The sequence below is a fragment of the Hyla sarda genome, chromosome 4, assembly GCF_029499605.1.
Source record: "Hyla sarda isolate aHylSar1 chromosome 4, aHylSar1.hap1, whole genome shotgun sequence".
Lineage (NCBI taxonomy): Eukaryota > Metazoa > Chordata > Amphibia > Anura > Hylidae > Hyla > Hyla sarda.
The window spans coordinates 328,328,683-328,356,420 of NC_079192.1; the positions used below are offsets into that span (position 1 = coordinate 328,328,683).

At 41.4% G+C, this 27,738-nt stretch overlaps 1 protein-coding gene across 1 annotated transcript in view; it reads right to left on the bottom strand.

The window, feature by feature from the left end:
* Positions 1–1,333: 1,333 nt before the first annotated feature.
* Positions 1,334–27,738, bottom strand: part of RAD50 (RAD50 double strand break repair protein) — a 252,502-nt gene continuing 226,097 nt past the window's right edge. Inside the window, exons 23-26 of the mRNA XM_056575038.1 lie at positions 23,610–23,695; positions 9,466–9,608; positions 6,218–6,351; positions 1,334–1,595 (exon numbers count right to left, since the gene is read on the bottom strand). Coding sequence (XP_056431013.1) covers positions 1,409–1,595; positions 6,218–6,351; positions 9,466–9,608; positions 23,610–23,695 — 550 coding nt within the window. The 3' untranslated portion in view covers positions 1,334–1,408. The remainder of the gene's footprint in view (positions 1,596–6,217; positions 6,352–9,465; positions 9,609–23,609; positions 23,696–27,738) is intronic.

Genomic DNA, 27,738 nt, shown 5'->3' on the forward strand with positions numbered 1-27,738 from the left:
ACCGGCCAGCCCCCAGCTGATTCTTGTAGCTGGGGGCTGCCATTGATAGCCGACATTTGGCAATCGCCAAGGCCGGCTATTATCCCTTTAGATCGCCTCTGTCAACGGCATCTAAAGGGACCTTTGAACACTCCCTGGTGATCTGGATTCGCGCTGCTGGTCCCGACTGGCTGAACCAGGCTTTATCAAACATGCACAGAGCACACAGATCAATGTAGTTTTATGGAACTACATTGATCTGTATGAGGAATCTAATGATTCCTCCTAAAAGTCCCCTAGGGGCACTAACAAAGTGTAAACAAAAAGTTTAATAGAAGTAAAAAAAAATAAAAATAAATAAAAACACCCATTAACCCCTTCCATATTAAGTTTAAATTACCCCCCTTTTCCCAAATTCCATATAAAAAATATATAAACATAATAAAAATAAACATATGCGGTATCGCCACGTGCGTAAATGTCCAAACTATAAAAATATAATTGTTAATTAAACCGCATTTTCGTGCATAAAGTTATAATTATAATTAATATATAAGTTGGGTATCATTTTAATTATATGGACCTACAGAATAAAGATAAGGTGCTCTGCATGGAATCGGAAGCCCCCAAAATGTACAAAATGCTGTATATTTTTTTTCAATTTAGCCCCACAAATATTTTTTTTCTGGTTTCGCAGTAGATTTTGTGGTGAAATTATTGATGTCATTACAAAGTAAAATTGGTGGCACAAAAAACAAACCCTCATATGGGTCTGTAGGTGGAAAATCAAAAGCATTATGATTATTAGAAGGTGAAGAGGAAAAAATGAATGTTCAAAAATGAAAAAAAACTGTGGTCCTTAAGGGGTTAAGAATTCAGGGCATACAGGTAAGCCCTTGGTCCTTACGTACCATAAAGCAACATGAAACAGAAACAGGGTGCGTGAACATTAACTATGAAAAGCTGCAGTGTTTTTAGAGAAATCATAGAATTACAACCCACCAGGAATGGGTAACTAATCATTGGAGCAATCCTTGGTGGCTGTCCCCCACCTGCTAGCAACAGTAGAAGAGACCTAACAAAGAAATCATAGTTTCTTGTATTAACACAACCTGTTTCCTTACATTGCTATACTTACAGATAAAAAAAATTATTTATCACTTTCGAGAACCAGAGCTAAAAGAAAAAAAGTAGCAAACTAGGCAGCATCCTATGGTAGTTAAGAATTTCCTCACATTAACATAATATATCCACAGTACATTATATTACATAAAATAGCTATAAATCCTAGTTTCTATGTCCCAAGATTAAGCTATAGGAACTGCTGAGTGTAATAAATGTCCAGGTCTGGTTAATAATACTCATTTGAAATACAACCTCAAACAAGACAACGTTTAATGTGTTATTACATGTGCAAAAAGTGCAATATTTAATAAACATAATTTCCCAAGGTGTTCACACTGCATTTAATGATCTCAGAACATTGGTCCATATTCTTTTTTATCCTATAGAAATGTTCAACGTAATCAGAGCGCCCAAGCAGCTCTACAAAATCTTCATCATGTGTGATCACAAGAAGCTGGAAATTTCGTTGTCTGGAACGACTTTTAATGATCCTGTAAACACAGAAAAAATTTTATTTGAGAGAAAATTGTACAATTCAAAAAGTATCAACGTCAAATAAAAAAATGCCATATAAAAGGACACCGTCCAACAACAGTGATCTGCTGTATGTGAAAGAAAAAAAAAATCTACAATAGGCAAATTTAAATATCATGAATTTGGAAAAACAGGCACAAAAACATATGTTATGAAGTAAATTTGAAGTTGCAAGGTATTTAATTTAGCTTGTAACAGAAAAAAATCATAGGGAGGAATTTAACCAACAAGAATGTGACCTATTTGTAGACCTTAAGGACACAGCAATTTTTTTTCAGCTTTATGAAATAATTTGTTTTGCAGGACAAATTAAATATTTTAATTCAATTTTGGGGTACACATACCCTATCTACACTACCTCTCCACATTTTTTGGGGGGAGTGAGTGAAAGATATTTTTTGCCAACTAAGCTTTGTATTTACATATACAGTCATGGCCGTAAATGTTGGCACCCCTGGAATTTTTCAAGAAAATTAAGTATTTCTCACAGAAAAGGATTGCAGTAACACATGTTTTGCTATACACATGTTTATTCCCTTTGTGTGCATTGGAACTAAACCAAAAAGGGAGGAAAAAAAGCAAATTGGACATAATGTCACACCAAACTCCAAAAATGTGCTGGACAAAATTATTGGCACCCTTAACTTAATATTTGGTAGCACATCCTTTGGAAAACAATAACTGTAATCAGTCACGTCCTATAACCATCAATAAGCTTCTTACACCTCTCAGCCAGAATGTTGGACCACTCTTCCTTTGCAAACTGCTACACTTCTTTCTTATTGGAAGGGCGCCTTTTCCCAACAGCAATTTTAAGATCTCTCCACAGGTGTTCAATGGGATTTAGAACTGGACTCATTGCTTGCCACTTCAGAACTCTTCAGCTCTTTGTTGCCATCTATTTCTGGGTGCTTTTTGATGTATGTTTAGAGTCATTGGGGGAGATTTATCAAAACCTGTCCAGAGGAAAAGTTTCTGAGCTGCCCATAGCAACCAATCAGATCGCTTCTTTCATTTTTTAAAAGGCCTCTGAAAAATGAAAGAAGCGATCTGATTGGTTGTTATGGGCAACTCTGCAACTTTACCTCTGCACAGGTTTTGATAAATCTCCCTCATTGTCCTGCTGGAAGCCCCAAGATCTTGGACGCAAACCCAGCTTTCTGACACTGGGCTGTACAGTGCGACCCAAAATCCATTGGTAATCCTCAGATTTCATGATGCCTTGCACACATTCAAGACACCCAGTGCCAGAGGCAGCAAAACAACCCCAAAACATCATTGAACCTCCACCATATTTCACTGTAGGTACTGTGTTCTTTTCTTGTAGGCCTCATTCCGTTTTCGGTAAACATTAGAATGATGTGCTTTACCAAAAAGCTCTATCTTGGTCTCATCTGTCCATAAGATGTTTTCCAAGAAGAATTTTGGCTTTCTCAAGTTCATTTTGGAAAAATGTAGTCTTGCTTTTTTATGTCTCAGCAGTGTCAGCAGTGGGGTCCTCCTGGGTCTCCTGCCATAGCGTTTCATTTCATTTAAATGTTACCGAATAGTTCGTACTGACACTGATGCTCCCTGAGCCTGCAGGACAGCTTGAATATCTTTGGAACTTGTTTAGGGCAGCATATCCACCATCCAGAGAGATTAGCTACAGTGCCATGGGTTGCAAACTTCTTTATAATGTGGCGCACTGTGGACAAAGGCAAATCTAGATCTCTGGAGATGAACTTGTAACCTTGAGATTGTTGATATTTTTCCACAATTTTGGTTTTCAAGTCCTCAGACAGTTCTCTTCTCTTTCTGTTGTCCATTCTTAGTGTGGCACAAACAGAGACACAATGCAAAGACTAAGTGAACTTCTCTCCTTTTTATCTGCTTTCAGGTGTGATTCAGGTGTGATTTTTATATTGCTCACACCTGTTATTTGCCCCAGGTGAGTTTAAAGGAGCATCACATGCTTGAAACAATCTTATTTTTCCACAATTTTGAAAGAGTGCCAATAATTTTTTCCGGACCATTTTTGGAGTTTGGTGTGACATTATGTCAAATTTGCTTTTTTTTCCCCTCCCTTTTTTGGTTTAGTTTCAATAAACACAAAGGGAATAAACATGTGTAGAGCAAAACATGTGTTACTGCAATCCTTTTTAGTGAGAAATACTTCATTCTTAAAAAATTTCAAGGGTGCCAACATTTATGGCCATGACTGTATGCTGTTAACCATTTGGTGCAGTGGTTATACAATATATATATATATATATATATATATATATATATATATATATATATAAACATATAGTGGTCCCTCATACGATAGTAATTGGTTCCAGGCAGACAATCTTATTGTATGTTGAAACCATCGTATGTTGAGGGAACACTGACACTATACATGGAGGCACATACAGACAGATGCTCAATCATACTCACATGTCCACGCCGCTCCGGCCCGTCAGTTCACCGCTGGGGTGGCGTGAGCGGGGATGTGATGAGGGTGATTTAGCAGGGCAGTGGCATCGTAGTGATGTGGCAGCAGAGGAGCGGCTAACTGATGAGCCGGAGCAGCGGGGACATGTAAGTATCATTGAGCGGAGCACATTAAATTGCTATCCGGCGACAGCTGAAGCAGTCAGCGCTGCTGGATAGCCGTTTTTGAGATGGCCCCGACACAAAGAAGCATTGTATGTTGATGCTGCCTTCAACATATGATGGGCTCTGAGAGGTCATGCACTTGAGAATCAGGGAGGTAGAAGCAGAATCAGACAGAGGCAAGTAACAAGCTTTGGTCAGGAACACAGTGGATCAGAACAGCAGCAGATACCCTCGCTAGTAGTAAAACTACACTATTTCTCAAGCACCACAGGAAAGGACAAGTGCTCATATAAGCGGTGCCTGGCAGGGACTAGAGGAAGAAAAGGAAACAGGGACACGCACTGACCCTTAAATGGGCACTGCTAGATTCAAAAACGTTCTGTATGTTGTACACCTTAGCAAAACATTAACCTTTCTAATATACTTCATAAGAAAATGTTATTTCCTTTTTATAGAAATCATGGTTTATAAAATCATGGCTTTGTCCCAGTTGAAGCACAGGCAAGGACAAAGTCCAGTAAGTGAGGGGGGGGCTAGCATTCCTCAGTGCTCTCCTCTCTGATAGTACTCTTCTGTGTTCTTTCCTGTCCTATCAGAAAGCAGAGGAGTTCTAGCCCACCCTCATCTACTGGACTTTGCCCAAGCCTGTGCTTCAGCCTGGACAAAGCCATGATTTTATAAGCCATGATTTCTATGAAAAGGAAATACAATTTTATGAAATATATTAAAAAGGTTAATGTTTTGCCAAGATGTACAACACATAAAAAGTATTTATCTGACAGCGCTCATTTAAAGAAACAGCCTTTCCACAAATGCAGTCCCTACAGGGTGCACCATAAACTGTCCCTGCCTTTGACAGTACTCAGGATGATGTCCAGAGACTGTTTCAAGGATGGGCAAAGTGGGTGGCTCGGCCGAGGTAAGGTGAAAAGGGGGTAGCCATATGTTAGAATACGAAACCAATGGTAGTATGGTGTCTGCTATACTGAAGATATTCTGAAGCTGAATGCAGCAGGGAACAGGCACATGTGGACAATATGTAATCATCATATTACGATTGTGACATTATATGTTATCTTAATTTTTTATTTTTACTTTCAAATTTTTTTTTTAACAAAAGGTGGTTATTTTATTTTTATCACTTGAGTGTGCATAATGTATTAAAATATGTATAAAAATAAGTATTTCAAAGAATTATTGGCTGTCAGTGATAAACTGTAATAGGTATAAAAATATAACAGACCTTGGAACCTTTGTTAGATTGCTAATAGTAAATCACTGGCACTTACTGTCCAAGATCACATCACAAGGGTGCTGAAATCGCAGACAGACAGATCCCCCTCCCTCTGTCAAACTACTTAAAGGGGTACTCCGGCGCTAAGACATCTTATCCAATATCCAAAGGATAGGGGATAAGATGCCTGATCGCAGGGGTCCCCCCTGTGATCTTGCACGCAGCACCCTGTTAGAATCAGTCCCCGTAGCGGTCACGCCCCCTCCCTTAGGCTTGCATTGAGGGGGTGGAGCGTGACGTCACACGGGGATGGAGCCGTGACGTCACAATGCTCCGTCCCTGTGATCACCAGTAATCAGACCCGGAGCAAACACGCTCCTGGGACTGATTCTAACGGGGTTCTGCGTGCAAGATCACAGGGGATAAGATGTCTTAGCGCCGGAGTACCACTTTAAGGGCCAAGGTTGGAAAATATTTGACAAAGAACATCTTTTCAAGCAACGCTTCCCCCCAGACTTTTCTTTAAGAATGTAGCAACACGTAATAGTAGCCATGCACAAGGAAATAATCATTTTAGAGGGGTTTTACATGATAAATAATAAAAGTTCAGAGAGTGGCCCAGGAGAGCACATCATCCAGGTAAGTACTGTGTATTTTGTTACTTTAAACCCTTAGCAGGCTTAGCCTTTAACCCCTTAAGATTCACGGGTGTTTAAGTACCAATGAAAGAGGTTTTTAGCCAGATATAGAAAACCAACTTACTCAACCAAAGCGTGGGCAAGAGACTCTATGTTTTCACGATCCAAATTAGTAGTAGGCTCATCTAGTGCAAGTATTCCGCAGTTCAGGCAAAATGTCTCTGCCAGTGCCAAACGAATTATGAGAGATGCTAGTACCTGGATGATAGTAAGAATTTTAACGAATTTTGGCTTAATATACAGTATAATCATATCGACATTAGAACCAGATACTGAAACACGTTCTTTTTCTATTCTCTGTAAATCTTTAAAGTGTACCTGTCATTCACAACATTTTTTACATAATGTAGTGAACATAATAACATTATATGTATATTTGTTATATGCATTGATTAAAAATTTAAAATATATTTTTGGGTGAAAAATGCATTCTTGTTCCTGCAGCTATTGCCTGTGTGTCTCAGCAGGCTGACTGACAAGGCAGGAGCCTGCACAGAACCCTGCTTGTCCTGTCCACACATCCTGTGTCTTGTCTCCGCACAGAGACAGAATGGTAATAGCTGCAGCAATAAGACAGCATTTTTTTCACCCAAAATATACCCTTTTTTAACCAATGTATATTACAGATTAGGGATCGACCGATATCGGGTTTTTAGGGCCGATACCGATAATCGGTGGAGGTTAGGGCCGATAGCCGATAACTTATACCGATATTCCGGTATAAGTTGTCGGCTATTTATCCCCCCTCGACACCGCTGCAGGACATTGATTTAAAGCGGGCGCTTTAAATCAATGCACTGCAGTGGCTTTTGCGGTGCCATAGGCCGCCGCCGCCCCACCCGCTTCTCTCCCCCTACCTGTCAGGGTGGTCCGGGCCAACCATCCTTCCTTCCTGTAGTGTCTGGCGCCATTCCGGGTGGAGGGTGCACCGGTCCGGGCTGTCCTTCTTCTCCGGTGGTCATCTTCTCCACTCCGGGCAGGCTCCGGCCTAGTAACGCAGCATAGACGCCGCTGCGCAGTGACGCCCGTGCGCAGCGACGCACCTGACGTCACGGCGTAGCGGCGTCTATGCAGCGTACTAGGCCGGAGCCTGCCCGGAGTGGAGAAGAGGACCCCCGGAGAAGGACAGCCTGTACCGGTGCACCCTCCACCCGAAATGGCGCCGGACACTACAGGAAGGATGGATGGATGGCCCGGACCACCCCCATGACGGGTAAGTTTATTTATTTATTTTTTATTGACTCGGAGGGTGGGGGAGGGGCCCGACCGGCATAGCGGTATGGGCAAAAATCCATACCGGTATACAGCCCAGCACTACAGTGGGGGGGTGCGACGCGGTGGGTCGGCCGCGGTGCGGTGGGTCGGGGGGGGGGGGGGGGGGGGAAGGCGGTCGCGGTGCGGTGGGGGCATTATCGGCATGGTAATTGCCGATACCGATAATGCCCAAAATCGTGATTAATATCGGCCATACCGATAATCGGTCGATCCCTATTACAGATATACATAAAATGTTATTATCTACATTATATAAAAACATGTTTGCAAATGACAGTACCCATTTCATGCAAAAACAAACAAAACAAAACTGAACAGTACCTCTGGACAAAATAAAACAAATACAAACAAAACATGCAGACATGACATTATGCAACTGTGCATTTACTTCATTTTGTAAGGAGGTGAATGTATATTGTATATTTGGCCTGCCTGTATTTTGGTTGTGTATTCTACTTATCTTTCCAAGGCTGTTTTTAAAAAGAACAGAAGGGAGCTGCATCCTACATGCCCTGAATAAATCTGGGAGGCATGAAATCTAAGAGAGGAGAGTCTCTTTAATATTAGAATCAGACATAACATCTGCTTAACACAGCAGATGGGATAACACAATTTGATCAAAATGTGGGATAAGAACCCTTAAATTTTACATGCATAATAAATACAGTAGTAATGCAATTCAAAATAATTTGTTCATTCAGTGTTTGAATGTACATTTTGTTTTGTACATTATTATAAGGGTGGCCATATTGCCTAAGTTTCTGTTCTGTTAAAGGAGTTCTCTGGCTCACTGACTTCTACTGGGAAATGTTCCTAGACATGGTCTGTGACCTGTGCAGAGGAAATAACTGTCATGAAGGGGAGCTCTACTGTGAATACTGCAATACTTTAAGGCTGTGTTCACACTTCGGAATCTCTGCATGGAAATTCTCTGTGCGGACGCTGGCATAATATGCCAGCACTAGGACTGGCATGGAAATTCCGACATGTGCACAGCGCAGCAGAATCCTGTTAACTTCGAAGACACAAGTTAAAAAAAGGAAAATGGAACTTTTTCAAGTGCCAGACCTTGTCAAGTGGTCGGTTCACAAGGCTTGTAGTTTATTGAAAGCACATATCAACGCATTTATGGCCGGGAGTGGGCCCTTCGTCAGGACAAGGTGCTGATAAAGAAGTTGTGAGGTACAGACAATATATGCACACAGGGATTAACTACAAACAGGAGTTACATCAATTTGGATGAGGATATTCACAGACAACTGTTAAGCAAGTGACGTAACCACCAAAAAGTTGAGAAACAGATAGTTGTCACTGCAGTTTTTTCACTTGTGTCTACCATTACCGAACCAGAAAGCATCCTGGATCCGGAACCTCTATTTATATTACATGCGCAAATAGATGTTGTGCTCTCAGTGCATCGTCACTAAGTAGGTGTCCTTATTCTGTATTACCTCACTAGTGCTTTTCATACTTCATCAGGGGCGCTTGTGTGTGTTTCTCTCTCCTTTTTTCTATTTTCCTGTGCATTAAATTCAAAGGGACTGTTGCAGTGGAATCCCCGTGCAGAATTCGAATGTGAAATTCCGCAAAGAAATTCTCAGGTGTGAACATAGCCTAATAGTAGGTGTCAGCTTACTATTAGGCCTAGTGGCCAGAATGACAACTGCAAGATTTCAGAATTATTTTATAATTTTGATAGTAAAATGGAAAATTTAAAGGAAAAAAAAAAAACACATGAAAACGTTTTAATACAAAAAATTATTTTCTGATGCTATTCCTTATAATTGTCCAATACAATTTACCAGCTCTATTTACTTTGATCAATCTTATTTAATTTGCAAAGTCTTTTTTGCCCATAACAACCAATCACAGCTCAGCTTTAATTTTTCAAATTGCTCTGCTAAAATGAAAGCTGGGCTGTGATTGGTGCTATAGGCAAAACAGGTGTTTTTTCCCCTCATATTAATAAATCTTCCCCAATTTCTTTAACCTGCATTGCTTTAGAATGATATGTTACTCAATAAAATGTGACTTTACCTTTTGGCCTGCACTACAGCGTCCTCTCATGTCCAGCGCGGTATCTCCCTTTATCATTACTACTCTATAGTTATAAGTTCTTCTTTTATCTGCAGCTGACACCGTTTCATCAGCATCTGATCTGATCTCAATGTACTCTATGTCTAAAAAGAAGCAAATAATACATATTTCATAATATATATGTACATCTTTCACACCATACATACATTACAGAGATTTATCAGGTTCTAAAAACAAAGTTTCATCTTTAGATCTAACTTACTCAGCAATACTGCAGACAATTTTATTATTAATGTGGCTGTATGATACCTTGCTGTATGTGGAAAGAATTCAGGGTGCATAAAAGTTACTGCCATAATTTTTTGTGCAGTATGTTCTGTTGTTCATTCATTTATTTATTTATTTATAGATTTTTTAAATTGTCCAGACTTCAAACTATATAACCTCATAGGTTCCATTCACATCAAATATTCAGACGCCATCTAGGCTATACCTGCAAGATAGTATACACTTGGGCAAAACCATTGAGTTTAAAGAGTATCTGCCACCAAACTAAACTTTTAAAATATTGTTCCTTATGAAATTATAAGACACTTTGCTATTTACATGCTGTTAAAATTCTCAACTTTTATATGTTTTTAATGTGATTGAAAAAAAACAGACACTAGGTGGCTCTGTTTTATTCCCTGTGCAAGTCAAACAGTTAGTCTGTACGTCGTCCATTTTAGGACATCGTCAGTTGTCAGCCGTAACTCCGTCCCGCGTCAGGTGAAACAGCATCCCACCTCCTCCCTCAGACCAATCCTCCATCAGACGTCAGCCACAACTCCCTCCTCCCTCAACCGAAACTCCCACGTCCAAAACACTGTCATCCCTCAGATGCAACTTCCTGCCGCATAGCAGAGCCGACACTGCACAGAATGTATAGCAGAGTCAAAACTGTGAAACTTGCACGTGTACTACAGACACTTTGTGCTACAGTGTCTGTATAGCAGAGCCGACACTGAATAGCATGTACAGCAGAACCCGTATAGCAGAGAGCCGACACTGGCTCGGCTCTGCTACACGGCAGAAAGGTTTTTCGTCTGAGGGATGACAGCGTTTCGGATGATTGAGTTTTGGTTGACAGAGGAGGGAGTTGCAGCTGGAGCCTGACGGAGATTGGTCCGATGGAGGAGGCGGGACTATGTTTCGCCTGACGCAGGACGGAGTTACGTCTGATGACTGACGATGTCCTAAAATGGACACCGTAAGTTTGGGCTCCTCCTGGAAGTGTGCATGGGCATGACAAGGCACAGCTCTCACGGCTTCCGTGACGTCGCACCTGCTAGGGAACAAACACTTTCTCCTGCTGGGAGCTCACACATTGTGAGCAAGGGGAAAGGCATGGAGTAGTTAGAAAATATGGTTTAATGAAAGGTACTCTTTAATAGACAGAATGCAAACTGTCCAGTAATGCAAGATAATCTGCTCACCAAAATGGCAGGAGATAAAGAGGTGCAGACTTCCACTAGTGCTGTGGTTAGAGAAATCCAAAAGAAAAAGTAGTCCAGTGCAACTCCAGCATAACGTGTTTTTCATGGTTGCCCACTTTATCAAAAGCCTAACACTATGGAATATAATGCAGTTAAAATAGTATTGTATTCCACAGTGTTATGTTTTTGATAAAGTGGGCAACCACGAAACGTGTTAAGCTTACCATGGCTCATGTCTATTATCTGCAATGTACCTGACTTTATGGATGAACAGTTTTATCTGCATTGGAATTTCACTGGAATACTTTTTCTTTTGAATGTATACTGTAGTCTATTATGCTTTTGAGTGACGCAAAAAAACAAAAACTACATACTACAGCACCACTGATGTGTACCTCTCCCTTTTTGAACAGTGTAAAAGAAGAATTTTTGGGGGACCATAAAACATAACTTTTATTAATATTATTTATAAAAGAATGTTTGCACTTACAACAATAGTGATTATGTGAAACTGTATTGGCTGCAACCAGTGACAGTACTATTCTATTGCCAGTCTTTTAAATGTCCTTGTACTGTTTTGCACCCTTCCACACTGAATAAAAGTTTTTCAATGATATTTTGTGGGCTGTATGTGCCTGTGAGTCTCTAAATAGTGCATGTTCTTTATCCTGGTCAGTCTTAGTGTATTGCACAATGTCCCAAGAAAATGCACTAAGTATTCCGCTGTTTGTACCTGTGAGTATTTTACTTGTACATGTTCGTGTGTCACAGTATTCCGGTCTTTCTTTATGAATGGCACAATGTCCCACAGATAGCACTAAATTGTACACTCTTTAAATATACAGTCTTGCTTTGGTGAATACACACAAATTGCACAATGTCCTGTAAATCTCAATGTTCACGTTTATTATTGCACCATTTCCTCTTGTTTGTGTTCACCCTTATCCACATTGCACTTTACTTGCAGATAGTTATATGCATCTTTTCACTTAGCTGTCTCCTTTGGCGGGCATCTGTTTTTGCAGCCTCTGGACGTCATCCACATATGAAAAAAAATTAGATCCTCCGCTATGATTCGTCAGGAATCAAACTAATACCAACAGATAGTGCTGTGCTTATATATCTATAACCCCCCCTACTATTTTTCTCACATGACCTGTTAGTCCAATAAGCTCTTTATGTGTCCGCTTCTGCCTCCGCTTTCTACGCCTTAATTGTCTTTTTATACAACAGGTATGTGCGGGTGGGGGGGGTCGGATCTCACGTATCCTAGCTAAGAGATCATCCTCCGATGGGAGGGAGGGATCGCTTCCAGTACTTGGCGATGAGGGTCTTGGCCACCAGAGAAATGTGTAGAAAGAGCTTGAACTGTGTCTTGGACAAGACCCTTGTAGACAGCTGTAACAGGAAAACCAAAGGGTCAGAAGGAACTACGGTCCCCAAAACCGTGTGGACCAACCTCCCCACCAGGGCCTAGTAAGGAACTATCAAAGGACAGGACCAAAATATGAGAAAGACAGTGCCCAAACCCACCACGCAATGCCAGCACTGCGGGGGGATGTTGGGATTCAGTGTGTTAAGCAACACCGGTGTATGATACCAACCCATGAGCATCTTAAACTGCGACTCTTTGTAGGCCGTACAAATGGGAGCCTTGGAGGCCCGTTCCCATATCAGCCTCCACTGAGGGAGAGTGATAGGGGTGTCAAGGGCCTCTTCCCAACGACTCATATCTATGCGAGGGGAGGGCCATCTGGAGGAGACAACAGAAAAGAGTATATGCTAGAGAGAAGTCCCTTTGTCTGAGGACTACCTCTACACAACTTCTCGAAACCCGTGGGTAGGGAGACGGTCAGCGAGGCTTTCTTTAAGGAGAGGTAACGATGGAGCTGCATATAGCGGGCTTCCTCAGAGGCGGGGAGATCCCAGCAAATAACCAAAAGAGGGAAATGATCGAGTACGGGAGTCAACCACATCAGCCCAACAAAAAAGTCCTCTAGAGCCCCATTCCTGAACCATATCAGAAGACAGACCAGGAGGAAAGTCGGGGTGATATAAGACTGTAAAGGGGAGAAAGAAGAGAGTAGACAAATGCCAAAAACAGTAAGACCAAACGTAGCAAGAGAAAGACATTGGGCCCAGGAGAGGACAGTCAGGAGAGGGAAGAGGGAGCGACCACAGAAAAGAGTTAGGATGTATAGGGGCCAACCACAGTTTTTCCAACTCCATCCACTTGCTGTAGGCATGGTACGTGGACCAAGCCGCCAAGTGGCGAAGATGAGCCGCCCAATATTACTTCGTTATGTCCGGGATGCCCAACCCCCCAGAGGAGCAACTGGCTAGCATCACGGACATCGGGAGACTGTGTCGTTTGGCGTCCCAGATAAACCGAAAAATAGCCGACTGAAAAGAGCGTAGCACTGCGAGAGGGACCCGAACTGGTAGAGTCTCCAAAAAGTATAGCAATTTTGGGAGGATGGTCATTTTTATCACCGCAATACGACCAAAAAAAAAGAGATAAATTGTGTTCTCCAATGATCCATCAAGGCACACAGCTCTCAAAAAAGATTAGGATAGTTAACAGTATAAGGAGGTATAGCGAGGGGAGAGAGCAATACCCCTAAATAGGAAGTAGCCAATGTAGACAAGCAAAAAGAGTAGTTAGCCTGCAGAAGGGAAATTAGCGAAGGAGGAAGATTGAGGGGCATAGCCTCGGATTTCGAGAGGTTAACTTTGTAGCCAAAGACAAGACCTAAGTTGTTGAGCAGCTTGTATAGAGAAGGTAAGGATATAAGGGGGTTAGTAAGAGTGAGCAAGATATCGTCAGTGTAGAGGCAGAGTTTAAAGGTCCTACCATGAAGAGAAACCCCTGGGATGTTCGGATCCCCCCGGATCAAGGCAGCAAGGGGCTCTATGCACAAGGCAAAGATCAAGGGGGAAAGCGGACATCCCTGCCTGGTGCCATTCTTCAGAGTAAAAGTAGGAGAAGAAGCAGAGGAGAGTTTAAGGGAGGCTGTAGGAGAGGAATAAAGACCCTGTAAAGCAGTAAGAAAATTACCAGAGATCCCAAATTTTTGTAATGTAGCAAACATGAACGTCCAACCTAGCCTATCAAAGGCTTTCTCAGCGTCTTAACTTAGGAGCAGGGCCTGCTCTTATCTGCAATTGACCAAATCAATCAGATCCACTACTCTTCTCGTGTTGTCACCTCCCCGACGGCAGGGAATAAAGCCAACCTTTTTTGTGAACAAGAGAAGGCCTAAAGTGACAGAGACAGTTCGCCAGGACCTTAGAGGGTGGGGGGCGATGCACCTACTGCTGAGTAACGGTCCATAGAAGGGGAAAAAAACAAGTTAAAGTCCCCACCAAGAAGCCAGGCAGACAGGGAGTAGGTCTGTAGGCAGGAAATAACTTGTCGAAGGAAAGAGATCTGCCAGGAGTTAGGGGCGTAAACATTACAGAGAAGGAGTTGTTTACCCCCCAGGGTGCCAAGAACAATAACAAATCTACCCAGAGGATCAGCATAAAAAGAAGAGACCTGGGAAGGGCAGGATTTAGAAATTAAAATGGCCACCCCTGCCACTTTCCTGTCAGAGGAGGCTAAATAAGCCTGAGGTAAACGTGATGTAGAAAGTGAAAGTTTCCTGCCATGTGAAAGTGTGTCTCCTGAAGGTAAACAATGTCAGCCCGTAGGGCCAGCAATTCCCTCTGCAACAATCATCGCTTAGTCGTCGAGTTCAGGCCCTTAACATTCAAGGAGACACACCTAGCCATGAGGGGTGGAATGGGTGTAGAAGTGCAAATGTAGAGGGTACCTACTCAGACCGGCAGGGAACACTAGAAATGTCCGGGCCATGGAGAATGGCCATGGAAGTCTCAACAGGAGCCAGACGGATCTAGAAGAAAAGGTGAGTGGCCAAAAAAGGCAAGAAAAAAGAAGAGCAGGAGAACAGAGGACAAAAAAGAGGGACAAGAGACGGGAGGGACAGAACACAAGGCGAGGGACAATAGGGTAACAAAACAGTAAATGGCCAGAGGGGCGACAATAGAAAAGCAATGCAACAATGCAAAACAATAGAACAGAAACATAAGAGGGTGGTGCAGGATGATTCCGATCCGCCCTGCGGCATCTCCCTCAGACAGGTTGCCACACAGTTGGTAGAGAAGGGGGGAGAGTGTCGGTATCTGGAGGTCTAGGGCAGCACAGAACAACGGTTAGTCAGCATGTGAGCGCAGTACAGCAGAGCGTTCATTCCGGTGTGCTTGGAGGGCAAATGGGAAAGACCACCTGTAGGGTATCTGGGCAGAGGGTAGGGTTGACAGGAGAGGCTGCAGCAACTTCCGCTAACATAGAGTAATCCAGGAGAGGTCCTGGAACAGCTGAATGGGAGCCCCATCAAAATCAAAATCCCGGAGGGTGAGTGCCTTAGCCTTAATCCATTCTTTCAACTGGAAATCAGCAACACAGCAAATCATATCATGAGGAGGGCCATTGGAGGGACGAGGGCGGAGGGCTCGATGAGCACTGTCTAGTTTAATCCTGTGAGATGAGAGTTCTCCCAGAATAATGTTAAAGATAGCCTCCAATGTGACATGTTGGTCCTCCTCCTGTGTGGCCTCCGGCAATCCACAGACTCAAATATTATTACGCCTTCCCCTATTGTCTAAATCCTCAACATGAGAGTGCAAGTCCCCAAGAAATTCAGATTGAGCAGAAACAGTAGCTTGTAACTCTGCAATGTAGGATCTAGTGGAATCGTGGGCTCCTTCCAGGTCCTCCACTCTGTCAGAAACATGGTGAAAGTCCCGACGAATAGCGGAGATTTCTGCTCTGCAGGTATCTTTGACTTCTGCAATGAGAGCTTTGAAGTCCTCTTTAGTAGTTATTTGAGAAAGCAACAAGTTAAAGTCCGGAGTTGAAGGGATAGCGGTTGGGACCCAGAACAATCCAGGTTGGAGTCCGTCCCAGTATCCCAGCCTAGAGAAGCAGCCACCATACATGAGGCCTCCGGGGGCTGTGGAGCGGTAGAGGGGTCCAGCAGCGCCATGCTCCTAGAGGCACCAGTGGGGGGCCTAGGAGCAGACATCCTCCTCTGAGGTTTCGGGTGGGGGGCATAGAGGGATGAGGCAAGGGACCCAGGGGGGTGGCCCACAATCTCGGCAGCAGAGCGGACCCTGGGGGGAGTCCAAGCAGGGGAGGCACTGGAGAGGGCCCGGTAGGGCAGCTGGTCAGGGTGGCAGGCTAAGGGCAGTCTGTCCTACTAGTGAGGATGAGGCCCCTGTAAATGATCCAACCCCACGATTATTCTTAGTGGAGGTGGTAAGGGGCTCTGAGGTGAGGCAAAATGCTGGGAGAAGTCCAGAGGAGAGGGGCTGGGGTCAGGCCACAGCAGTACATGGTAGTCACTTACCACCAGAGAAGAGCGCTGCACCGCAGGAGAGCGCACAGCAGTGGCAAGATGCTGAGCCACTGGGGTCTCGACTGTAGCGCAGGAGGGAGGAAATGGAGGGCACACAGTCTCCCCAGCAGGTTCACAGCAGGCCGGGGCAGGAGACGGCAGCAGGAGCGAGGAGCCGGGGACTCCGCAATCTTCGGCGGTGCACTGCGCAGCCCGGGATCAGCTGAAGAGCGCCCTACTACAGGGCCCACGGAGCAATAGCGGAGGGAGCGCACAGGACCCGGTGAGGCAGGTGGGGTGGCTGGGGCCGAGGAGGAGGCCTGAGAAAGGTACTGGGTGATGGTTCCGGACCGGAGTAAAGGGGTCAGGCAGGTGGTCGATGTCTTCCTACGGCATCAGGTGCCCCTCGGCATCGGGGAGACCTCTGTGGGAGCATATTTAGCACATTTATGGCCTCAGGGGTGCTCCTCAATTAGGCAGCCATCTTAGTCCGTGGCAAGCCACACCCCCGAAAATGACTTTGTAATGGGTAAAATGTTAAAAGTTTTAAATATTTAAATATATATTGTGGATTTTTAAGTGTATATATATTTCCTCTACTAGGAAACAGCACCCAACACGAGGTCCAGATTAAAGTGCAAGCTACAGGGTCTTTATTGCATCAATATATACAATGCTTTACAAGCATTGTATATCTTGATGCTATAAAGACCCTGTAGCTTTCACCTTAATCTGGACCTCGTGTTGGGTGCTGTTTCCTAGTGGAGGAAATATTATGTGGATCTAGTGTGGCACACTGGGGGTTACGCTGCACCACACATGAGCCATCCTGTGCAGAAGTTTCTACAGTGACTCTTGTGTGTGCGTGTGCGTGTATATGTGTGTATATATATATATATATATATATATATATATATATATACACACACATACATACATATATTTTTATTTTTTTTGGGGGGGGGGGGGGTTAAAAATCTCTAAATATGTACTTTCTAATTTTTTAGATGAAGTGCATTCTTAAGCCAGGGCTTAGTGTAAGCCTCCAAATCATGAATCAGTATCTCTCTTTTGTTAACCTGGTACCCAGATGTTTGACGGCTCTCATTATATTTTCTAAAATATTGCTCTGTAAATGAATTTTTACTGACTACAGTCCGGATTTGGAGATGGCTCACTGTCAAATCTGGGCAATGAATTTAGTAAAGTCCAAACCTGTACTTTAAACTTTCTGTACGCAGGCCAGCTCCGGTGCAGGTATACCTGACCTCATCACCATGCTGCTATATTTTGCAAGTGAAACTCACAGCATGCCCTTCCAGTGCAGACATGCTGGGAGTTGTAGTTGCACAACATAGCTGGCAGATGTTCTAGGCAGCAGGGTGGTTGTATTTCTTTTGTTTACTTACCTCTCTCATCGCTTTCTTACTTGCTTCTGGGTTTTTCCTTTAATTTTTTTCTCATTTGCCTCTGAGCGACATTTTGATTAAAAAGTTGCACAAAAGTAACAATTATGTTGCCCAGGGGTCAAAAACTACAAAAGTGAGGTATTAAAAAATAAAATACCTCAGATGAGCTCAGGAAGAAGCAAGATTGATTTGATTAGTTCTGCAGTAAGGTGAAGTCTGTTGTTACACCACCTACAGTTTGTGAAATTGCCTCTTACAGTGGGGTAACTTTTCAGTACTTGTGAAGCTGATTAAGATGTGAGTCTCTTTTTAAAATGTCAGAATTGGGAAGGAAGAGACTTTAAAAGAAAAATCACCCTGACCTGCCAAGTGCTGCAGAACAGATTCTGCTGCAAATAACTTCTGACTGTGAAAACCCAAATTTGGAGTCTACCACATTGTCCCTTTCACCCCAAGCCACCTTGATTCTGACCCTACTGGATATGTGTATAAGCATCGTTAGAGAAACGGGAAAAAAACACAGACCAAGAAATTATAATTAAGAAAATATGAAAAAATAAAATAATATAAAATATAAACATATGTGGTATCGTCGCATGCGTAAATGTCCAAACTATAAAACTATAATGTTAATTAAACTGCACGGTCAATGGCGTACACGTAAAAAAATACCAAAATTGTCCGAAATTGCGTATTTTTGGTCACGTTGTATACTCTAAATTTTTTTATAAAAAAACGATCAAAAAGTCCCATCAAAACAAAAATGGTACCTATGAAAACTTGAGATCATGCCGAAAAAAATTATACCTCATACTGCCTTGTATATGGAAAAATAAAGACGTCATAGGGGTCAGAAGAGGAAATTTTAAACCTACAAATTTTCTTTTACCGTACTTCTGTAAAAATTTTTTTTTACTTTATGAAACAAAATCATACTTATATAAGTTGGGTCTTATTTTAATTGTATGGACCTACAGAATAAAGATGAGGAGTCATTTTTACGGAAAAGTGCACTGCATAGAAACAAAAGCCCCCCCAAAGTTACAAAATGAAGTTTTTTTTTTTCAATTTATCCCCACAAATATTTTTGTTCTGGTTTTGCCGTAGATTTTGTGGTAAAATTATTGATGTCATTACAAAGTAAAATTGGTGGCGCAAAAAACAAGCCCTCATATGAGTCTGTAGGTGGAAAATTTAAAGCATTATGGGGGAGATTTATCAAAACCTGTGCAGAAGAAATGTTGTCCAGTTGCCCATAGCAACCAATCAGATTGCTTCTTTCATTTTTCACAGGCCTTCCTAAAAATGAAAGAAGCAATCTGATTGGTTGCTATGGGCAACTTTTCGTCTGCACCGGTTTTGATAAATCTTCCCCTAAGGAGGAAAAAATGAAAGTTGAAAAATCCTGTGGTCCTTAAGGGGTTAACAGATTCTGAAAAACTACAGTTCACGTCATGCCCAGACATAAGGGGTTAACCGATTCTGAAAAACTACAGTTCACGTCATGCCCAGACATAAGGGGTTAACAGATTCTGAAAAACTACAGTTCACATCATGCCCAGACAGCAAAGGGCTGAATGCACATGCTGGGAGTTGTAGATTGGCAAGATCAGGAAAGCCCCTTTTAAAAAAAAACATGTGCAAGAAGGAAAAAAAAATGTGACCCTATAAGACCGTGGTCCTCCAGACTTACCCATCCCTGGCACTAGCAAATGTCTGGCAGTGAGAAATTTCACTTACAGCTTGTGTAAGCTTTTTTCCTGAGTTAAGTTTGACTTTGCTTTTAAGCGTGAAGCGACTTTTGGGCGAAAGTCGCACTTGATAAATTCAGGAACAGAATAAAAATAGCATACCAATGCAAGATTTGTAGATTTTGCTTTTCTTGCTTCTCTGTTAAAAAGTCTCCTGTAATTGCAAAATGTCTCACGTGTGACATTTTGTGAGACAATTATAAGCAAAAAAAAAAAAAAAAGAATAAATCCTTTCATAAATGTCCCCCTATATGTCTTGCCGACAGTTTTTAGGACATGTAAACCACCCCTTTAGTTCCACAGTTGGAGAATTGATGCATGATGAATTGTTCTCTTGTTTTTGCACTTGAAAACATTTTGCTCTTTTCTATGTATTGACACATAGTACATTGGTTGCATGGAAAGGTTCCCCTAGGTTTTTGACTTAGCCATCCCTCTCTTAGTTCTGGTTCAAAATTACTTTGGTTAGTTTGTCACGTAATTTTCCCCCCTTTTGTATGTAATTTGGTGGACATCTGGGATTATGTCTGACAGTGTTGTATCCAGTTTAAGTACATCCCAATATTTCTGAAGAATCTCTCTCACCTCTTCAGTTTTATCATCAAATACACCTATTATCCTGGAAGCCACTCCTTGCTCTCTCTCTTTCTGGGTAGTTAACAATTGGGATCGCTGACATCTTAAAGGGGTACTCCGCTGCTCAACATTTGGAACAAACTTTCGAATGCTGGAGCCGGGAGCTTGTGACATCACAGCCTCGCCCCCTCATGATGTCACGAACTCCCGGCGCCGGCTCAAGTGTTCGGAACAGTTTGTTCCAAATGCTGAGTAGCAAAGTACCCCTTTAATGCCCTATGATAGGCCCTCTTAAGTATTTTATTGGGGTAGCCCCTATTCCTGAGTTCTTAATTCTGCAGTTTTATTTTGGAATTCTTCAATAGATGAGCAATTTCTGCATATGCGCAGATATTGCCCTGTTGGTATTCCCTGCTTCAGTAGGTGCAGATGACAGCTCCCCCACTGAGGCAGGGAATTTGTTGCAGTCTGCTTATGGTGCACAGTGGTCTGGACCACCACTTACTTTGTGATCCATATTTTTAGATCAAGAAATTCCAACTGTTCGATGCTACTGGGGCTAGTGAACCTTAGTCCCAACTGATTTTTATTTAATGCTTCCACAAAAGCATTAAACTCTGCCTGTGTGGACGACCAAATCAAGAACACGTCGTCTATGAATCTCAGCCACATTTGAATGTGGCCGGTCCATGACGACAGGGCTTTGTATCAAAATGACTTTGTGTCATATGTCAGCGTTATTGAATAAAAGTAATGTTTTGCAAAATGCCTCAATACTATAACAAATGAACAATATCACAATAAGTCAGATGGACTACAATATTGATAATACTATCCAACATAAATAAAGAAGAATACCTACCTGCTGTTAACAGATAATAACTAAATACGGAAATCTGTAAAGTATAGCAATGCAAGAGTTAACACGTCCTGTTGGAACGCAAGCTAAGTCTGCTACTACCTGAAATGATAACTCAGAACGAGGCATAACACGCATACCTGAGGGGCAAAAAGGAGAACCCCCCCGGCACATACCTGTTGTATAAAGAGAAAATGAAGGCGTAGAAAGCGGAAGCAGAAGCTGACGCATAAAGAGCTTATTGAACTAACAGGTCATGTGAGGAAAATAGTAGGAGGGGGGTTATAGATATATAAGCACTGTTAGTATTGGTATGACCGCCATCAGAGCCGCACACAATCGTTTGAAGTTATGGAATACACGCTACATAAGATTCCTGACGAACCATAGCGGAGGAAACCCGTAGGATCTAATTTTTTCATATGATGATGACATCCAGAGGCTGCAAAAACAGATGCCCACCAAAGGAGACAGCTAGGTGAAAAGATGCACATGTTATAACTGTCTGCAAGTAAAGTGCAATGTGAATAAGGGTGAACACAAACAAGAAGAAATGGTGCAATAATACATTTTGTGCTATCTGTGGGACATTGTGCAATTCATAAAGAAAGACCGGAATACTGTGACACACGAACATGTACAAGTAAAATACTCACAGTTACAAAAAGCAGAATACTTAGTGTACAGCACAATGTTATAAGAAAATGCACTAAGACTGACCAGGATAAAGAACATGCACTATTAAGAGAATCACAGGCACATACAGTCCAAAAAATACCATTGAAAAACTTTTATTCAGTGTGGAATGGTGCAAAACAGTACAAGGACATTTAACAGACTGGCAATAGAACTGTCACTGGTGGCAGCCAATACAGTTTCACATAATCACTATTGTTGTAAGTGCAAAAATGATTTTATAAAATATTAATAAAAGTTATGTTTTAAGGTCCCCCCAAAAAATCTTCTTTTAGTATATCTATGTATTAAAGTCAATAGACACGCTATAGTATGTGTGTCAGAATTCCTTTTAGTTAGTATTCTGAGACATAAATGGTCCTTAGAGATTACAATTTTGTTTTATGTAAGTTATTATGTAACCTATACATAAGTAGCTTTGTATTATCTTAAATAATTATGTTTGACTGGGATTATTAGCATCGTGGAGCTACGTGTCATAACGGACATAAACAAAACATGACAGGTTTCATTCACTTTGAATGGGGTCTGTCGGGATATCCATTAGATGTCCATTATTTTGCATGTTTTAGCAGGAGAAAAACCTGGTATGGTTTTTTCCTCTGCTAAAGCCCCGTCATTTTGGTGGAATCAGTGAATAGAGCATCACTGTTCGCTGATGTGAACATAGCCTTAAATGTGTTTTCAGGGAAGATATTATTATTATTTATTTTTTAATAAAAAAATTCTCTGAGTGCTGTAAAGCTAAATTCACATCTGTGTTTGTACATGGAGCTCTGTTCACAAAATCTGTTTAAACAGCAGGACATGAGCAGAGAAAAAAATACTGCAAGTAGTAATTTTTTCTGCTCCAATCCTGCTAATAGACATCAGGCAGATTAAACTCAATGGGATCAGTTAGTGTGTCCCTTGTGCAATGGACCGTCTAGCATTGTTTTTCTGTAGTGAAAGGTGAACGGAGCCTCCGACAAACATGTGAACTTAGCCTGAAGACAAAAATAAGCCACTCAATGAATGACGTATTAGAGGATAAGGGGCAACTTCATTTAATTTATTATGCACCACTGATCCCAGGATTTTTCTTTATATCACAGGACCAAAGAGGACACATGAGGCCCACCATGGTCACATTGTCACAGGAATATCACATCATTACATTTACTGTAAACAAAAAGGACAATAGCAGGAAGGGAGCAAAATGAAAAAGGTAGGTAATTTAGGCCATGGAGTTTCTGAGTGGTTTTTCATGCTGCTGTGATTCACCTTGTTTACTTCTTTGTGGAATGCCACATATCTGCCACTGTGTAAACAGTTTGTGCTAATCTAGATTATTTAATGAGCACATAAATGGAAAAAACCATGGTCAACACCATGTATCTTGACTGTTCCCCATGAGAATTACACAAGCATTTAGGAAACTCATTTCAATGTGATGCATATAGAAACAATAACAACACAATTTTGTATGTGAGCAATGTTTGTAAGTAAAGAACCATACAACACACTCACATGTTACATGATGCATTCTGTTACACTTCCAAGAAGTACATTACTGGAGAAGATATTTATCTTTCACTTCCTACACATCTCATCTGATATAACTATTATTAAAAATTAAGTCGTCATTGCATATTTTGTGTAACTGGGAAATACCCAGTGTTTTTTTTCCAATCAAGTAGTTTCACTTTCTATAATCAAACAGACAACAGGGCATACTGCTGTATGATGGCACTGTATGGAGATGTTCTTGTGCTTTGTTAACGCACCCATTAATTTGAGCAATATTTCTAATACATTCTAAAATCTCACAAGACCTTTGATTAAGGTGGCTAATGTTATTGCATTCTTTATGCCAGATATGACCTATTGTATGTGCTCTAGAATTGTACACCACGCATTTATAAGGCATCTCATAAAAAGTCAGTCTCAATATAAGCAGATAGTTTAAATAACCAAACACAGTAATATCCAAAAAATACCTTGCCCTCTGTAGGTACTACGCCAAAGGTCACGAATAATTTTATTAATTTCTTCCATTTTCATGCTGTGAAACTTCATTATAGCTCTGTAAGAAAGTAATGTACTTAATTTATTCTCTGGAAATTGTTCAAATATTAAAAAACGAACCCCCTAGTAAAACCAATTAATTTTTTTTATTTTTTTACTGAAAAGGCACCCACTGAGACAGATGCAGAAAAGGAGGATAGTATGGAAGTGAAGGACAATGAGGCAGCAAGCTGGGTTAGAAGGCTTGGTAGAGGGAAAAGGGTCAGGGTGGCTAGTTCTGATATGGCATACTCCTTCAACATTTCAGAGATGGTGGATGAGGGGAATGTTAGTTCAGTTCAGGAGCACTACTGTGCAAGACACGTACTCTGACAGTCAGAGGAATGTCTGCTCGAGTAGGAAAGAGAATAGGAAAGAAGTGTAGGCCACACAGGTGCTAATAGTGGGGGACTCAATTTTTGCAGGAAATGAAAAGGCACTATGTCACAAAAACAAAATAATTGAACAGTTTTCTTTCCCCTCTGGAACTCAATTCCTACTGATGAGGAATGACAGCAATGCTTATTTGTTTAAATACACATTTCAATTTCAAATTTAAATCCCTAATAATTTATTTTACAATCCTTTCTCAAATAAAATACACAATCGCAGCCTGGGACAAAAAAAAAAAAAAAAACATATGTCAACACCTGAAAACTACATTATATAGTTAAATGGTTATTATTCATGGTTTTATTCATTCATCAAAGTGTTAATAATAAAATATGTAGGTTCACCATAGAATGTCCTCAAGACAAGCACAATATAGGACAGTTTCAATAAGCTATATAACACTAGGACAATAACAGGTCAATAAATCTTTAATTTAATCACATGCAGATCAATCATGAACCCCTTCCCGCTCTATGACATATATATATATATATATATATATATATATATATATATATATATATATATATATTTATATATACACACACCATAGAAGGAAGGTAGTTAATGTTCTCCAACAGATATACCATTTGCAGAGGGTTTGTGGGCTTTGAAGCTGCCACCAAATCTCGTCCTCCGGTCTGTTATCTACGGAAGCGAAGCCTCTCTCAGTCTACTGACAGTGTATAGCACACAGCAGTACAGATGTATTGCCACGTACTTTAATTGCTTTGGCACCTCAACTTTTTTCAAATCTAATATCGTGCCTGAAAAACACCCTTATGAGAATAAAGCCCCAAAATTAATGTGGTGCTCCTGTATTTCAGAGGCATATGGGTCACACATATGAAACTTCTAAAAACTTCAAATTTGCCGTAATAAATATTGAGAGGAATATTTCACAGCCCATTTTGGCTTTAAGGACTCAGCCCCTCATAAGATGCAATCTGTCATTCTGCACCCACCTTTGTGAGCTCTCTGCAGCGCTGGAGGCTTAGAGTGTGAAGCTTCACGACTACGGGGCGCATAGACTGGCTTTGAGGGGGCGGGGCGTGACGTCACACAGGGGCAGTGTCGTGACATCACGATATTCCGGCCCTATATTTGTCACGCTTTACACTCGAAGCCTCCAGTGAGAGCTCACAAAGGTGGGCGCGGAATGACAGATCGCAGGGGTCCCGCTGCTGTAAAGTGTAACACACTTTTACTTTTCTTTTATCTACTGAAGAAGGGATCGTATGATTACCTTGAGTACCCTGAAAAGCGTCTAGATTAGATTCTGTCTGAATACAGCACTAGACGCATTGTTACCTGCCTTTGAAAACTTGCATCCGCCTATGATTTGCATCTAACAGGTGTAGTGAAAGTCAGCTAGATATGTGGCTAGATAAAGTCATATTCTAAATTTGGTCTCTAATGTAATGGTCTCTGACATTTATCCCAGACACTGTATTGGGATATGTCATTAATCCACCCCATTGTTTGCATTATACCTGAATGAAATCCATACCATATCTTATAACAAACTAAAATGAGCTGCAGGTGTGTCCCACCTTCAGGATATAAAAAGCCAGTCTGTTAGGAGTAGTCAGACATGCACCACTGAAGAAGGGGTTACATAACCTTATACTAATACCCTGAAACGCATTTGGTCAAATATACAGATACCGGAGCATATTGGCCCCTGTTCACATTGTGAGAAATACGTGGACTTTGTTCCTTAGGATTCTCCAAGGATGACTGTACCATTCGAATACCTGCATTAGCTGATAACAGCCTACTTTGGACATTGCAACAGAGTACTGCATTGTACCTCCACAGAGAACTCTTTATTTGAATTAATTGTGGCAAAGAAAAAGCCGTTTGAAAGTGAGCGCTCCTTACGTGATCAGCTGACCCGTGCTCCATATCCGATCAGCTGATCTGCCATCAGCTGATCGCTGACGTCAGACGCCGCCGAAAGCACACACTGACGATAACGCCTGCCGCCGCTCACCTACACCGGAGCTCGCTGGTGAGCACGGTATACGAACACCATCCCGGCTTGAGCTGAAAAAACCCATAGATCGGTATCGCAGGAGAGTGGTGAGTGGCACAAACGTGCCGACAACTTTCACATTTCAGGCACTAACATATTTATAACGCACAGAGTACAATAGGGAGCGCCACTTAAAGCTGCATGAACTGAACTTAACAGGTGGAGGACCTATTAGGATCTTGCAGAAATCTGTTGCAGGACTTTTTCCTTTTTGCAGGATTTGTTATATGTAGGACTTTTTCATACACAGGATTTTCCATACACAGGACTTTTTCACATACAGGATTTTTCTTTGCAGGACATTTTCTTTTATGAGAATCTAATTTTTACAGGATTAATGAATTTTGTTTGGTAATAAGATTGACTTCATAGGAGGTTGCTACGGACAACCACAAAGATAATATCCATTTATTAGGATATTTTTTCAGGATTTAATGTTTCCAGAAGTCATTCTAGCAATATTGGAATAATAACAATCACTATCCACGTTATTCCTTGCAATTTTTATATTTTATAATTTTTTACTTGGGAATATATATGTATACACGGTATCTAATATTGTAAGAATTTTCATAAAGCACTTCCGCAGGGCCCTGCGGTAAGTACATGAAAATATCTATCCTATTTAATCTTAACATTTTTTAATAAAGAACTGTTGTTTAATATATAACTATATTCTTTTCCTTTTCTCTGAGACAACAAACATCCGTCCAATACTATTTTTATATAGAAGTGTGCTGAGGACTGAAACCCTGTCCCTTATAAAACATTTGTTATATTTATTCTCTGTGGGTGAGAATATTCAGTTAACCTCGCACGCCCGACTCTGTGAGCTGCACAGATCTTTTTTTTCCCTTAGATTAGATTCTGTCTGAATACAGCTCTAGACGCATTGTTACCTGCCTTTGAAAACTTGCATCCGCCTACGATTTGCATCTAACAGGTGTAGCGAAAGTCAGCTTCAATCCTCTGACGTCACCCACCACGGGACACACCGCACGAGAGACATCACACTCCTGCCGGAGTGGTGGCTTAAACCGCTCTGCCGGGATCCAGAAAGCATAGTGCCCGCACACAACGCATGTTGCCAGCTGCACTCCTAAGATCTCCCAGCACCTACGCTGAAACAATGAGCGAGCTTGAGGAAACAGCTGCAGAATATCCATTCAGGTCTGTCGCAGTACGGGACCAGCGGCTATACACTGGTGAGACGTATCTGAACTGTTTATTAAGAACTGCTTCTAATCGGACGTATCCACTACCTTATTTGGTGAAGATTGTTGCAGTGATAAGGAACGGGTACAAATTGACACTAGTACATTCAGAGTGTCGGAGTAGTAGTTGCTGATCAGGATAGCATTATATTGTGTATGAGCAAGTTAAAATACAAGATCTAATTATTGCATTATTCAGTAATAGTGCTGTTATTACTTTAACATCTCCACCACTAGGGCCCAGTGGTAGGAAAGTACCATTAGTGCTTGTTTTAACATGTGTGTGTAATTTTTATATATTTTATATGTAATAAATATTCTGTGAAATTGAAGCACGCTCCTTTTTATATATTTCATATTCTTTAACATTATGCACCATTTTTAATGGCGGTGTCCTTGAGGTGTGGTTATCATTAG